Genomic DNA, 16081 nt, shown 5'->3' on the forward strand with positions numbered 1-16081 from the left:
ACCTAGTTAATGAACGAGGAACCTAAAACTACCTGTTAGGATTTTAATTTTTTTCTATATAATAAGCAGAATCACTCCAAGTAATGAAATAATCTAATAACTACATTAAAAAAATGAGCATACTAAATATATTATCTAAGCCATATTCAGCAAACATCTGGAGACATTTTTTGTAACCACTCTGTTCACTTTATTCATTTTAGGGAAGGTGTTATGTTTGATTTTGCAGTTTTTCAGATGCATAAAGTATGGAATGGATAAATTTGCATAATTGTCATTTTTGCCTGAGTCATTTAGAAGATTTGGAAAAAAGTGTTGAAGTCTTCAAATATTTACATATTTAGTCTGATGAAGAAATTCTTTAAAGTAACCTTTTTCGGAAGAGTTACTATCTGGATCAAAAATTGAGCAAGAGCTTAGGAAAAATGAGAGTCTAATCCACTTAAAAATGAAGTATTGCTGCAGATTGTATGCTAATATTTTACACTAATTTTTTTCTTCCTTGTTAAGGTAACCCAAACACATTGTATAAAATGTGGAAAACACAAACTAGTTTGAGAAAGGTGAATTAAAAATCACTGGTGTGATTTCTTTTATTCCATTGTTCTTATTATAGAATAAGCATGTGGACAAGGGAAGAGAAGATATTGGCTTGTAATGGGGGATAACAGTGGAAACATCAAGAAATGATCAGATTAAGACTATGGATTAAGAACAATATTGATAGGATTTGTTGATGGATAAAATGAGGAAGGAGGGAATAGGGAAGTGATAGAGATGGTAGAGGATAGAGGATATAGTAATAGAGGAGATCAGTGATGATTCCCCAGATTTCGGCTTGAACATCTATGTGTAATCCGTGAGGATAGAGGATATAGTGATAGAGGAGATCAGTGATGATTCCCCAGATTTCGGCTTGAACATCTGTGTGTAATCCATGTGTATATGTGGGTGTATATATAAGACTGCACTCATTATATGTGTGGTTTTTAAAATTTACTTAACATTATATTAATGTATTTTTAATGCTATAAACATACCTTGAAATGAGATTTTAAATGGTTTAATATTCACTCATATGATAGCCTATAGCTTTTGATTTTCTCCCTATTTTGGGGGCAATTAAAGTGTTATTTCCCCTTTAATAAATAACATGGTAATGTTCTCAGGATCCACCTACTTCCTTGTCTCCTCAATTCAAAAATATTTAACTTGAGGGAATTGACCAAGGTTTGCTAGAATTTCAACATAGCAAACCAACATGTGATAAAGGTAGTTGGGAATAGAAGGACCCAAGACTAGAGGTCATCGTGGTTTCAGTTTTCCAAGGGGGCATGGTGAGATATAGCTCAAACCAGACTGGTGTTGCTTTCGAGGTCAGAAATGGTAGTGGTAGACAATTGCTGAGAGGGACATTTGTCTTGGATGCAGAGATCGCACTGTCCCCGAGGAATGAAAGACCTGGCAAGGGCCAGATGGCAGGGCCAGATCCCAGCTGGGAGGCAATTCTAAAGGAGAATCTCAAAAATTTTTTTGAGGTCCACTTCAAAAGACAATCATGCTTTTATCCATCAGGGTAGGGCTTTGGGTTGGAGGATAAGGTACCCAAGGCAGAGCTTCCTGTGGGAAGCTGCAGCTTTGAGGGGTATGAGGACTCAGCCCATCTCTAGGATTTAAGCAGCCAAACTGTTTCTTTGCCCCACTCTCTGGGTAAGAAGCAGTTCCTTATTGGGCTGGCTGCATTTGCCCAGGAAATCTCTGAGGCTGACCAAGCAAGGTGAAGGTCCTCCATCTGTGGCTGGGAGGGAGTGGGGAAGGCTGTGATGGACATTGAAAACTTGCGTTCATTGAGGTCTCACCTGTGGGGCGATGGGAGTCAGGAGGGGCTGGAGATACGATAGAAATACTAGAAAACTCTCTGCCTTAAACTTGTGTCTTGGTCACACATTATGATATTGATTACTAACCATAAGTAATACTGTTTATATATAGTGCAGAGATGCAGTAACCAGTGTTTGAGGTGCCTAAGGAGTTGGAGGACTGTTTTAGCAGTACCTGAGTTCAAATTTATGTTTAAATTGTGCTTTCACTTTGATGATAACTTAAAGAAAATATTTTTATCAGTTTGAAATATAAGGCTTCACATTTACAGTGATAATTTGTGATTAAAAAGACATTTTCATAGACTAAAACTGCAGTTTCTTAAGTTAATATTGTTCAAACTAGGGTCCGAAACATATTCTTATGGGTACATCCATTAAAAAAATTTTCTTTTCATTGTGGAAAATAGAATCCTAATCTGATCCTGGAAGAATGGGTGGGTTTGGATGGGTGCAAAAGGAGAAAGGTGTTTCCATGAGAGGAGAGAGTTAGATCAAGGATGATCATGGTGCCTCTGGGATGCCTGGGAACTTGAAGGATACATCAGTTTTAGGTTTTTAAATACTCCACCCTGACCCTGATATGGCAGGAATATGGGGAACACTCCTTCGTCTACTATTACCTACCTTTCTCTGATGGATGCGGGAGCTTTATTAAGTCTTTTTGTTGAGAAGGTAACTCTCATAGTCCCCCTTTAAAGAATCATCTTCTAACCCTCATGTTATTGATCAGTGTCTAACACAAAATTTTCTTTCTCTGCCAGAATGTGAATTTAGTTTCCTCAGGACTTAACTTCTGAGCGGTTAATGATTCTTGCAGAGACATCTAAAGGAAGGCCCATTGCAGCATCCCTTTGCGTTTTTGCTAGGTACTCAGGAAGCAGGTGGTCCTCCAGGGACTAGAAAACTAAAGGGACATTGTCTTTTTTAGGTACCAACCTCATCTTGCACTTGTACTTGCTTAGGGATTTGTTCCTCTCAAATTTCATTGATGTCCTCTTGAGTTATTTTTCTTTTGTACAAGAAACATCCCAGATCAGTGGTCTTTATTCATCTTTATTTTGCAGGACAGCTTTCCTAGTTTATTACTAAAACAGCGTTTGTGTTTTTTAATTACAACAGATTGGACTGCAAACCTATTTGTACTGATGTAGGCTGAAAAATGTGGTTAGTCTTTTTAAATCTTCTTTGTTAAGTAAAGCTTTCTCTTTTTTTTTTCCTTTACAGATTCCAACAAGATTATGGCAGAGCAGAGCCACATGCAAAAGCAGCTGGATTTACAGAATGGTAGCTTAGAGGCAGGCTTTGTGGCGAATTCTCTCGAAAACGATTCCCAAAACATGATGGAGAGCCTGAGCCCGAAGAAATATTCTTCCAGTCTGAGATTTAAAACCAATGGAGACTATTCTGGTTCCTATTTAACCCTCTCACAACCTGTGCCTGCTAAAAGAAGCCCTTCTCCTTTGGGAACCAGTGTCAGAAGTAGCCCCTCCTTGGCCAAAATCCAGGGAACCAAGCAGTTCTCTTGCGACGGAAATGACAAAAATATTTCCGTGAAACCTCCCACCCCTTTACGCAGCACTTCACCCTCCCTTAGTGGATATCCACTTGGGAGAGCAGACTTTGATCATTTTACAGGCCGGGACACTGAAAGGTCCTTGAGGCTTTCAGAGAAGCCTCCCTATTCCAAATATAGCTCAAGGAATAAATCCCATGACAATGTCTACTTTCTTGGAGGGCTGGAAGGCCGAAAAGCATCTGGCTCACTCCTGACCATGTGGAATGGAAGTTCCCTGAGTGATACTGGCTCCTTGCCCATTGGTAGGTCAGGGGCAGCCAGCATGCCTTCAAGCCCAAAGCAAGCCAGGAAAATAAGCATCCAGGACAACCTGACACTTCAGCCCAAGTTGACCAGACACAAGGATCTGGCATCTGAAAACATCAGTTTAAGAATTAGGAAGTACTCGAGCAGCAGCCTGAGTCACATGGGCGCCTATAGCCGATCTCTCCCCAGGCTGCACAGAGCCACAGAGAATCAGCTGGCACCTCTCAGTTTGCCTCCAAGAAGCTCTCTGGGCAATTACAAACGAACGAAACTGGGGGAAAAGGATCTACCTCATAGCATCACAGACAATGACAATTACCTGAATTTTTCTTCTTTGAGCTCAGGAGCTTTACCCTATAAAACCTCTGCCTCTGAGGGCAATCCTTATGTGAGTTCCACCCTCAGCGTCCCTGCCAGTCCTCGAGTGGCTCGGAAGATGCTTCTGGCCTCCACCTCCTCCTGTACCTCTGATGACCTTGATAGGGCTTCCTACTTGGGGACCAGCCCAGGTCATTCATTCCCTCCCGGAGAGCTTGACCGAGCGTTTGCGGCCAGGAGGAACTTCTCGTGTGGGTCTGCTGAGTTTGATGATGCAGATCCGGACAGCCTCAGACAGGCCTCAGGAACCCCCCAGCCTGTCCTTCGGGAACGGAAAAGCAGCATTAGCTCCATTTCAGGACGAGACGACCTGATGGATTATCACCGACGGCAGAGGGAGGAGAGACTCAGGGAGCAGGAGATGGAGCGATTGGTAATCTTCTCATCTGACTTGACCTCACTGTTTCATTGAATAACTTCTTGGAGACAAAGCCCAAGGATATATGTGTAGAATTTCCATGTGCACCAGCCACTGGTCCCTTCCTAGATTTCCTCCTGCTAACCTTCCTCTTCCCAGATCACTATTATTAGTCACAAATGGATAGTTTGAAGGCCTACATGTGCCTAATGTTATATTAAGTTGCTCTACAGAGGTCTCACAAGTATATATTCTTGATAAATCTAACAAAGATAGCTGTGAATTTTGCTGAATTTCTTTAAAAGTCTTACAAACTTCTCTCTTAAGACTATGAAGAAACACTGTATTATTTATGTCATCAAATGTGTATGTATATGCTATGATGGTAATAATCAGTGAAATGACAACTCATTGGAAATTAGGCAGTAAGTTTCTCTGTATAGCAAGTTGTCTGTAAAGTTGAAAGGTTGCCCCAATGGTGCTCAGCCTTTTTTCTCCACTGTAAATAGACCCACCCACACACACACACACACCATACTCCCTTCAGCCATGTCTTAATACAAATAGTGACTCCAAACTACACATGCTCAAAAAAAATTACTGAGTTGTCTTTTTCTATGGATTTATGATTACTGTAAAAAATATTGAAAATAATAAGAAAAGAGGAAACAGGAGAGTCCCACTAATGAATGAGAACAAACTGCTGCATTTTTCTATTTTCTTTTAAGCATAATTTTTTAGGGTGAATACCTGTAAGATTATTTTGATTCATTAATGATTAATGATTTCCTTAATGTGGGAAGCTGCAGGATGGTAAAGCTGATTTACAAAAGTATAGGAGTATCAAAAGTATTTTAGTTACTTTTGATACTGGAATAAGTATGTATGCTGGAATAAGATTTCTGAATCACATACAAAACTAGTTAATGCCCTACAGGACAATAAAATTGTAACTTCTGGATTATAATGAACAAAAATTTTTGCATCTATACAGGACAGAATTTGCTTGAAATTTTAGAAAAATAATTATTCACACCACTCACAGTTTTTGATAAGTTAATGTCTATCCTTACAGAGTTTCCAAATATCCTAATCACTAATAGTGAATGAAAACAAATGTGTATACCCCTAGAGAATTTGGTATTCTGTGGGTGGGTATGTTAGATGGTGCTCCAGTATGGCAGTTCCTTTGTTATCATAAATAATCTCGAAAGATTTTTCATGATTACAAAAGGCATTGTATTTGGGCCTAATTCATTGACATAAGCTAGAAAAACTTTTAATTAGCATATAAAAGCCTTCTTGTATATAGATAGCAAATCTAGTGCTATACTGTACTGAACAACTGTCATTGATAAAGCCAGAGAATCAACTTCTATGATTTATTAAGTTACCTAGGAGAGCATTTCAATGGCTTCATCATTCCAGAGGTCTTCATTAAATGCTTTTATTTACTCTTCTGTTCTAAGGGTAGGAAACCAACCTCTTACTTATTTACTTATTTTTATTTTCGGCTGTGTTGGGTCTTTCTTGCTGCACGCAGTCTTTCTCTAGTTGAAGTGAGAGGGGCTACTCTTTGATGTGGTGCACAAGCTTCTCATTGTGGTGGCTTCTCTTGTTGCTGAGCATGGGCTCTAGGCCAGAACCTGGGCTCGGTAGTTGTGGCTTGCAGCCTCTAGAGCACGGGCTCAGTAGTTGTGGCGCACAGGCTTAGTTGCCCTGCGGCATGTGGGGTCTTCCTGGACCAGGGCTTGAACCCGTGTCCCCTGCATTGGTAGGAGGATTCTTAACCACTGTGCCACCAGGGAAGTCCCAAACTGGTTTTGTCTTTAGCACTTATAAGAGTTGGTGAATTTTTCTTTCCTCTAGTTTCCCCAAATCTGCTAAGGTTCCTGGCTATCCAGCAAGTGACCTTTTTACTGCCTATAAGGTTGGTGCCCTGTAAGCCACAAACAGGTCCTAGTTCAACTTCTCGGGAGAAGCTTTGGGTATTAGCTTCAGATATGAAGTTATAACCCTTTCTCCTTAATAAGGAGCTTGTCATATCTGATGAAGTGTGGCTAATTTTTAAGTAAGGCACTCTACATTTGGCCTCTGTTGTATTATCTATTTGTCTGATTATATTCCAGTAAAAGGGAGGACAGATTCTTACTGAGCCCATGCAAATAATGTTATTGCCATGAAAAAGTCTCAGAAAAAAATGTTTCTTCCTGAATCTGAAGGACCAAGGAGAACAAACTAACATTAAAAGAATGTTTCATTCAGTTTGCAACATCGGAGTCAACTAAACTGATGGTTAGAGATAGATCAGCATGAATGCTAAAAGGGTTTTCCCCATCAGAAAACAGAACATTAAGATAATGCCAGTAATTTTCCAAAACTCATGTCCACATTTAGAAATTAGATTTCCAGTTTCAGTTCAATCTGTTCTATGTAATTAATTCTTATTCCTCTAACCTTGGGTCATTAATTTGATTTCATGACGTTATCTATTTCTGAACTAAAAGAAGTCCTGAAAATCTGATTTAGCCTCTAGTACTATCTCATACTTGTCTGTGTAATGTCAGCTCTTCTGTCAGCCTCTGACCCTAAGTCCATTCTTTGAAATATCAAGAGTGAAGAGTATCTGGTAAAGTTCTGTCCGCGAGGCTCTAAGACTGTCTTTCTTTGTTAAAGGCACATCCTCACCTATAACTTAAGCAGAGTCTTTAGGAAAGCATGAGAGGAAATCGTGGACTACCGGGTGAGGGTAAGAGTAAGTGGCTATGGTTAATCTACAGTTAATTTAACAAACAGTATCAGCAAGAAAGAGAATTTAAATCTTCTATTAGGCAATAAGACGTTGATCTTATTTTTTAAAATAAATTTATTTATTTTATTTATTTATTTTTGGCTGCGTTGGGTCTTCATTGCTGTGCACGGGCTTTCTCTAGTTGTGGCGAGAGGGGGCTACTCTTCGTTGCAGTGCGCAGGCTTCTCATTGCGGTGGCTTCTCTTGTGGAGCATGGGCTCTAGGCACGCAGGTTTCAGTAGTTGTGGCATGCAGGCTCAGTAGATGTGGCACATGGGCTTAGTTGCTCCACGGCATGTGGGATCTTCCCAGACCAGGGCTCAAACCCATGTACCTTGCATTGGCAGGCGGATTCTTAACCACTGCACCACCAAAGAAGCCATGTTGGTCTTATTTAATCAGTGTTTCCCCTGAGGGTGAGAACGTATCACAGAGAGTGAGGATGTTGACATATATCCAGGGCCTTTCTGTAAAGTATGCAATCACTGAACTTTATGTTATAATATTTTGCCTGTACAAAATTAGCCTAGGGAAGGCTGAGCTTCTCATTTGATTTGACAGATCTTCCTATGCATTTCTTGATAGTGTTGAGCTATTTATCAAGAAGGGGCTTAACAAATAAACCTAATTATTTCTAGCATTCTTCTTTTTGTAAGGTTAAGAAAAAAAATCTTTGTCATTGCCCAATAGTCCTCTGGGAAAACTTAAAGACAGTTCAAATGTAGAAGGTATCTTTTTTCCTGAATTTAGGGTCTGATCTTGGGAAGGCGAAATCAAATATTAATCAGAGATTATGTTATTTGAATAATATAGCATTGTGGATGCCTGAGAAAAATGAATGTTCGCAGTTTGGTTACCTAATAAAGTGAGAATAAGTTATTTATTATAAACAATAAATCTTAAAATAATCAGATGAGGAACTGTTTTGGGTCATTTTAAATATGCAAGTATATATCCCAGTTAGGACAAGGCACAAAAGATTACTTTTGTGAGATACTGAAACTCTTCTCTCTGGGCAGATTACAAAAAAAAAAATAAAATAAACTTTTGCTGTCTTTTGTAAGCATAGGCTGATTTCTCCAAGATAAGTAAGTAAGTAATTTCAATAAGAGATAATTGCATTTTAGTTTTACATTAATAGGATACTTCTCATAAAAAAATTACTTCATAAATAAACTCATCAATGTTGTTCAAACTTTGCCAAAGCTTTAACATTTTATTACATCTTTACAGAATTAACTATTCGCAGATATTATAAAGTAAGTCAAATAAGCTCCCTTTCTGCAAATCTAAAATTTTTAATGTAACTTTATTTTATTAAAGTACAGTTTATTTACAGTATTGTATAACTTTCAGGTGTACAAAATGGGGATTCAACATTTTTATAGATTATACTCCACTTAAAGTTAGTATAAGATGTTGGCTGGGGGCTTCCCTGATGGTGCAGTGGTTGAGAGTCTGCCTGCCGATGCAGGGAACAGGGGTTTGTGCCCCGGTCTGGGAAGATCCCACATGCCACGAAGCAGCTGGGCCCGTGAGCCATGGCCGCTAAGCCTGCATGCCCAGAGCCTGTGCTCCTCAATGGGAGAGACCACAACAGTGAGAGGCCCATGTACAGCAAAAAAAAAAAAAAAGATATTGGCTGTATTCCCTATACTGTACCGTATGTCCTTATAGTTTATTTATTTCATACATAGTAGTTTGTACCTCTTAATTCCCTACCCTTCTATTGCCTCTTCATCCCTCTCCCCACATGTTATCACCAGTTTGTTCTCTATATCTGTGAGTCTCTTTCTGTTTTGTTATGTTTATTCATTTGTTTTATTGTTTAGATTCTACATGTAAGTGCTAACATACAGTATTTGTCTTTCTGTGGCTGACTTATTTCATTAAGTATAATATCCTCCAGGTCCATCCATGTTGTTGCAAATGGGAAAACTTCATTATTTTTTATGGCTGAGTAATATTCCATTGTCTGTATATACCACATCTTCTTTATCCATATGTTGATGAACTCTTAGGTTGCTTCCATATCTTGGCTATTGTAAATAATGCTGCTATGAACATTGGGGTGCATATGTCTTCTCAAATTACTGATTTCTGTTTTCTTTGGGTATGTACCCAGAAGTAGAATTGCTGGATCATATGGTAGTTCTATTTTTAGTATTTTGAAGCATCTCCACACTGTTTTCCATAGTGGCTCTGCCAGTTTACATTCCCACCAACAGTTTACTAGGGTTCCCTTTTCTCCACATCCTCACCAGCATTTGTTATTTGTGGTCTTTTTGATGATAGCCATTCCGACAGGTGTGAGGGGATATCTCACTGTGGTTATGGCTTACATTTTTCTGATGATTAGCAATGTTGAGCATCTTTTCATGTGTCTATTTGCCATCTGTATGTCTTCTTTGGAAAAATGTCTTTTCAGGTCTTCCACCTATTTTTAAATTGAGTTGTATGAGCTGTTTATATATTTTTGATATTAACCCCTTATTGAATATATCATTTGCAAATATTCTCCCATCCAGTAGGCTGTCTTTTTGTTTTATTGGTGGTTTCCTTTGCTTTGCAAAAGCTGTGAAGTTTAATTAGGTCCCACTTGTTTATTTTTGCTTTTGTTTCCTTTGCGTGAGGAGAAAGATCCAAAAAAATACTGATACAACTTATGTCAGAGAGTGTTCTGCCTATGTTTTCTTCTAGGAGTTTTATGGTTTCTGGTTTTACATTTAAGTCTTTAATCCATTTTGAGTTTATTTTTGTATATGGTGTTAGAGAATGTTCTAATTTCATTCTTTCACATGTAGTTGTCCAGTTTTCCCAGCACCACTTGTTGAAGAGACTGTCTTTTTTCCATTGTATATTCTTGCCTCCTTTGTCACAGAGTAATTGACCATAAGTATATGGGTTTGTTTCTGTGCTCTCTATTCTGTTACATTGATCTATGTGTATGTTTTTGTGCCAGCATCATACTATTTGATTGCTATAGCTTTGTAGTATAGTCTGAAATCAAGGAGTGTGATTCCTCCAGCTTTGTTCATTTTTGTCAAGACTGCTTTGGCTATGCAGGGTCTTTTGTGGTTACAAATAAGTTTTAGGATTATTCATTCTTATTCTGTGAAAAATGTCTTGGATATTTTGATAAGGATCACATTAAATCTGTAGATTGCTTTGGGTAGTATGGACATTTTAACAATGTTAATTCTTCAGATTCATGAACATAGGAAATCTTTCTATTTCTTTGTATCATCATCAATTTACTTCATCAGTGTTTTATAGTTTTTTTTTTTTTTTTTTTTCTTTTTGCGGTATGCGGGCCTCTCACTGTTGTGGCCTCTCCCGTTGCGGAGCACAGGCTCCGGACGCGCAGGCTCAGCGGCCATGGCTCACGGGCCCAGCCGCTCCGCGGCATATGGGATCCTCCCAGACCGGGGCACGAACCCGCATCCCCTGCATCGGCAGGCGGACTCTCAACCACTGCGCCACCAGGGAGGCCCTATAGTTTTAAGAGTATAGGTCTTTCTCCTAGTTGATTAAATTTATTCCCAGGTATTTTATTCTTTCTGATGTGATTTTAAACAGGATTGTTTTCTTGATTTCTCTTTCTGACAGTTCATCATTAGTGTATAGAAAAGCAAGAGATTTCTGTATATTAATCTTGTATCCTACAACTTTACTGAATTCCTTTATTAGTTCTAATAGTTTTTTGTGGAGACTTTAGGGTTTTGAATATATAGTGTCATGTCATCTGCAAATAGTGATAGTTTTACTTCTTCCTTTCCCATTTTGATGCCTTTTATTTCTTTTCTTATCTGATTGCTGTGGATAGGACTTCTAATACCATGTTAAATAGAAGTGGCAAGAGTGGGCATCCTTGCCTTGTTCCTGGTTGTAGAGGAAAAGCTTTCAGCTTTTCACCATTAAGAATGATGTTAGTTATCGGATTGTCATAAATGGCCTTTAATATGTTGAGATATGTTCCCTGTATGCCAACTTTGATGAGAGTTTTAATCACGAATGGTTGTTGAATTTTGTTAAATGCTTTTTCTGTGTCTATTGAAATGGTTATGTGATTTTTATCTTTCTTTTTGTTAATGTGATGTATTGCATTCATTAATTTGTGGATATTGAATTATCTTTGCATCCCTGGAATAAATCCTACTTGATCATGGTGTATGATCCATTTTTATATATTGTTGAATTTGTTTTCCTAATATTCTATTGAGGATTTTTGCACCTCTATTCATTAGAGATTTTGGTCTGTAATTTTCTTTCCTTCTTTCTTTTTTGTCTGGTTTTGGTGCCAGGGTAATGGTGGCCTCATAGAATTTATTTGGGAGTGTTCCCATCTCTTCGATTTTTTGGAATAGTTTGAGAAGGATAGGTATTAGCTCTTCTTTATATGTCTTTTTTTTTTTTTTTTGCGGTATGCGGGCCGCTCACTGTTGTGGCCTCTCCCATTGTGGAGCACAGGCTCCGGACCCGCAGGCTCAGCAACTATGGCTCATGGGCCTAGCCACACCATGGCATGTGGAATCTTCCCGGACCGCGGCATGAACCCGTGTCCCCTGCATCGGCAGGTGGACTCTCAACCACTGCGTCACCAGGGAAGCCCTGTATGTCTTTTAGAATTCCCTGTGAAGCCATCTGGTCCTGGATTTTTGTTTACTGGGAGTTTTTTTTATTCTTCAGTCAATTTCACCACTAGTGATTGGTCTGTTCAGATTATCTATTTCTTCCTTATTCCGTCTTGGAAGATTGTGTGTTTTTAGGAATTTATCCATTTCTTCTAGGTTGTCCAATTTGTTGGTTTATAACTGTTCATAGTATTCTATAATGATTTTTTGTATCTCTGTGATATTGGTTCTTCTCTTTTGTTTCTTATTTTATTTGTGTCCTCTCTTTTTTTTTAATGAGTCTGGCTAAAGGCTTATCAATTTTATTTCTCTTTTAAATAATCAGCTCTTGGTTTCATGAATCTTTTCTATTTTTTTGATCTCTATTATATTTATTTCCTCTCTGATATTTATTATTTTCTTCCTTCTGCTGCCTTTAGGCTTTGTTTGTTCCTCCTTTTGTAATTCCTTTAGATGGCAGTTTAAGTTGTTTATTTGAGATTTTCTTATTTCTTGAGATAGTCTTGTATTGCTATAAACTTCCCTCTTACAACCACTTTTTCTGTGTCCCATAGGTTTTGGAAAGTTGTGTTTTTTTTTTTACCTAATTATTTTATTTATTTTTGGCTGTGTTGGGTCTTTGTTGCTGCACATGGGCTTTCTCTAGTTGTGGTCAGCAGGGGCTACTCTTCATTGCAGTGTGTGGGCTTCTCATCACGGTGGCTTCTTTTGTTGCAGAACATGGGCTCTAGGTGCACGGGCTTCAGTAGTTATGGCATGTGGGCTCAGTAGTTGTGGCTCTTGGGCTCTAGAGCGCAGTCTCAGTAGTTGTGGCACATGAGCTTAGTTGTTCCATGGCATGTGGGATATTCATGGACCAGGGATTGAACCCATGTCCCCTGCATTGGCAGGGAGATTCTTAACCACTGTGCCACCAGGGAAGTCCCTGTGTATTTATTTTCATTTGTCTCAGGGTATTTTCTGGTTTCCTCTTTGATTTCTTCATTGATCCATTGGTTTTTTAGTGGCATGTTGTTTAATCTCCACATGTTTGTGTTTTTCCCATTTTGTTCCCTGTAACTGATTTTTAGTTTCATACCGTGTGGTTGAAAAAGATGCTTGATATAATTTCTAGACTCAAATTTGTTGGGATTTGTTTTGTGTCCTAGCATGTGATCTTTCCTGGAGAATGTTCCACGTGCACTTGAAAAGAAATGTGTATTCTGCTGTTTTTGAGCGGAATGTCCTGTAGATATCTGTTAAATCCAACTGGTCTATATGTCATTTAAGACCATTGTTTTCTCATTGATTTTCTGTTTGGATGATCTGTTAATTGATGTAAGAGGGGTGTTAAAGTCCTCTACTTTTATTGTATTATTGTTAATTTCCCCCTTTATGTCTGTGAATATTTACTTTATATATTCAGGTGCTCGTATATTAGGTATATGTTAACTAATACAGGAGCACCTAAATATGTTAATGAGTGTTATATCCTCTTCTCGTATTGATCCCTTTATCATCATATAATGCCCTTCTTTGTCTTTAGATATAGACTTTGTTTTAAAGTCTACTTTGTCTGATATGAGTATTACTACCCTAGCTTTCTTACATTTCCATTTTCATGAACTATCTTTTTCCATCCCCTCACTTTCAGTCTGTGTGTGTTTTTAGCTCTGAAGTGAGTCTCTTGTAGGCAGCATATAGATTGGTCTTGTTTTTTTTTTATCCAATCAGGCATCCTATGTCTTTTTTTTTTTTTTTTTTGCAGTACGCAGGCCTCTCACTGTTGTGGCCTCTCCCGTTGCAGAGCACAGGCTCTGGGCACGCAGGCTCAGCGGCCATGGCTCACGGGCCCAGCTGCTCCACGGCATGTGGGATCTTCCCGGACCGGGGCATGAAACTGTGTCCCCTGCATCTGCAGGCGGACTCTCAACCACTGTGCCACCAGGGAAGCCCATCATCCTATGTCTTTTGATTGGAGCATCTAGTTCATTGACATTTAAAGTGACTTTTTTGTTTTTGTTTTTGCGGTACATGGGCCTCTCACTGTTGTGGCCTCTCCCGTTGCGCAGCACAGGCTCCGGACGCACAGGCTCAGCGGCCATGGCTCACGGGCCCAGCCGCTCCGCAGCATGTGGGATTTTCCCAGACCTAGGCACGAACCTGTGTCCCCTGCATCGGCAGACGGACTCTCAACCACTGCGCCACCAGGGAAGCCCTAAAGTGACTACTGATAAGTGTGTACTTCTTGCCATTTTGTTACTTGTTTACTGGTTGTTATTGTAGTTCTTCTGTTTTTTTCTCTTCTTTTAGTTTGTTCCCCTATGGTTTGATGATTTTCTTCAGTGGTATGCTTGTGTTTCTTTCTCCTTAGTTTTTGTCTATCTATTGTAGGTTTTGATTTGTGGTAACCATGGGGTTCATATGTTGACCTATAAATATATCTACTTGTTCTAAACTGATAGTCATTTAAACTCAAACACATTCTAAAAGATCTATGTTTTTTACTCCCCTCCCCTGCTTTTGGGTTTTTGATGTCATATTTTACATCTTCATGTCTATCCCATAACTGTTTATTGTAGTTATAGTTGATTTTACAATTTCTGTCTTTTAATCTTCATGCTCGATTATTTAAGTAGTTGATCCACAGTCTTTACTATATATTTGCTTTTATCTGTGGGATTTTTTCTTTCCTGTAAACTTTTTATTATAGCCTTTTCTTTTCCTCTTAGTGAAGACCCTTTAACACTTCTTTTAGGGTCACTTTAGTATTGCTGAACTCTTAGTTTTTGCTTGTCTGAGAAGTTCTTTATCTCTCCTTCACTTCTGAATAATAACCTTGCTGGGTAGAGTGTCCTAGGTCTTAGGTTTTTCCCTTTTAGCACTTTAAATATATCATGCCACTCCCTTCTGGCCTGCAAAGTTTCTGCAGAAAACTGTATTTTTGGTGTGTTCCTGGGGGGAGATGAGCTCAGTGTCCTCTTCACTATCTTGATCTCCCTGACATCCAAATATGTAATTTTTTAATTTTTTAATTTCCATCAATTTTTGTTCTTCACTGTCTTCTTTCACTTTCTGGAACAATCAGACACTCCAGACAGAAGCCCTTAACTTAAGATATTGTAAACTGTGTTTAAGCTGACACATCACAGAACATAATTACTATTGATATAAAAAGGTTTGTCATAGTTATAATTGTTTGGTTGAACACAAATTTTATGTTTTCCTTAATCTTACACTGCATATAGAAGTAATCTTAGCTTATCTTTTCAGTAAACTAGTAAAGAAGTTCAGAGAAACTAATCTCTTTATGATAAAACTAATCCAAACTTATTTTAAAGATGAAATTAAACTTGTATTATTCTTTACACTGATAAGACAAGGCAAAGACATATAGCTATTTTTAAGCCAAATTATCAAATCAGTGTTTGATAATTTGTGTAAGGATCTACTTTATTCATCTAAACTTGTTTTCTAAGGCAAAGAAAACTGCTTCTGACATCAACAGTTTTGAAGAGGAAGGTCTTTTCTAAAGGAGAACACATTTAAATTTTTAGAATTTCCTTTTTATTTTTTGGAAGTTTGGGAATGTTAGATTTATTTAAATGCTTATTAGTCTCTATAAACCAATCATAATAGAGGTCCTTTATTTTAATGTATTATTATCCTCAGGAAGTAGGAAAATATTTCACTCACACACAGTGTTTTTTTTTCTCAGTTACAGAGACTAGGTAAAAAAAAATTGTCCTGATTTGAGTTCACAAATAGAAAAACAACAAACAAGTGAGAAATGATGACAAATAAATGCTCAGCGACCTCTCATGAGAGCAAGGGTAGCTTCCACTTCTACCTGACAGTCCACCAAGTGGTCAGATCATAAAAGCAGATTCCCAGTCATTGCACCATCAATGCGGATAACTATTGATTGTGTGCAATCCAAAATCCCGATCAAATGTAGACACGAATCAGAAACCCAGAGCAGGAAAACAAAAATTTCAGAAGATAGCGAGTCAGTGAAGGTAAAGTTCTACTGCCATATGGGGTTTACTCCAGGAGCCAAGAAAAGCTGTGCCTGGGCTTCCAGCCCATGAGCTATTCATGAGCAGTACAGTTTAATTGACTCTACAGGATGAGTCCACTGGGACCTCCAACTTGTCAAAGCATAATTTTCAAAAAATAAACCCAACTCTTAGACAAATATAGAATTAATAGATGCCAAAGATTTATTGAATTCAT

The 16081-nt window shown here is 38.4% G+C and overlaps 1 protein-coding gene across 19 annotated transcripts in view; it reads left to right on the top strand.

Annotated features, from left to right (window-relative positions):
• Positions 1 to 16081, top strand: part of PHLDB2 (pleckstrin homology like domain family B member 2) — a 130749-nt gene that overhangs the window by 21578 nt on the left and 93090 nt on the right. For all 19 annotated transcript variants that reach the window (XM_081234071.1, XM_081234072.1, XM_081234073.1 and 16 more), the window contains one exon: positions 3108 to 4456. In XM_081234071.1, coding sequence (XP_081090197.1) covers positions 3122 to 4456 — 1335 coding nt within the window. In that variant the 5' untranslated portion in view covers positions 3108 to 3121. The remainder of the gene's footprint in view (positions 1 to 3107; positions 4457 to 16081) is intronic.

The sequence above is a fragment of the Mesoplodon bidens genome, assembly GCF_964165515.1.
Source record: "Mesoplodon bidens genome assembly, chromosome: 5".
Lineage (NCBI taxonomy): Eukaryota > Metazoa > Chordata > Mammalia > Artiodactyla > Ziphiidae > Mesoplodon > Mesoplodon bidens.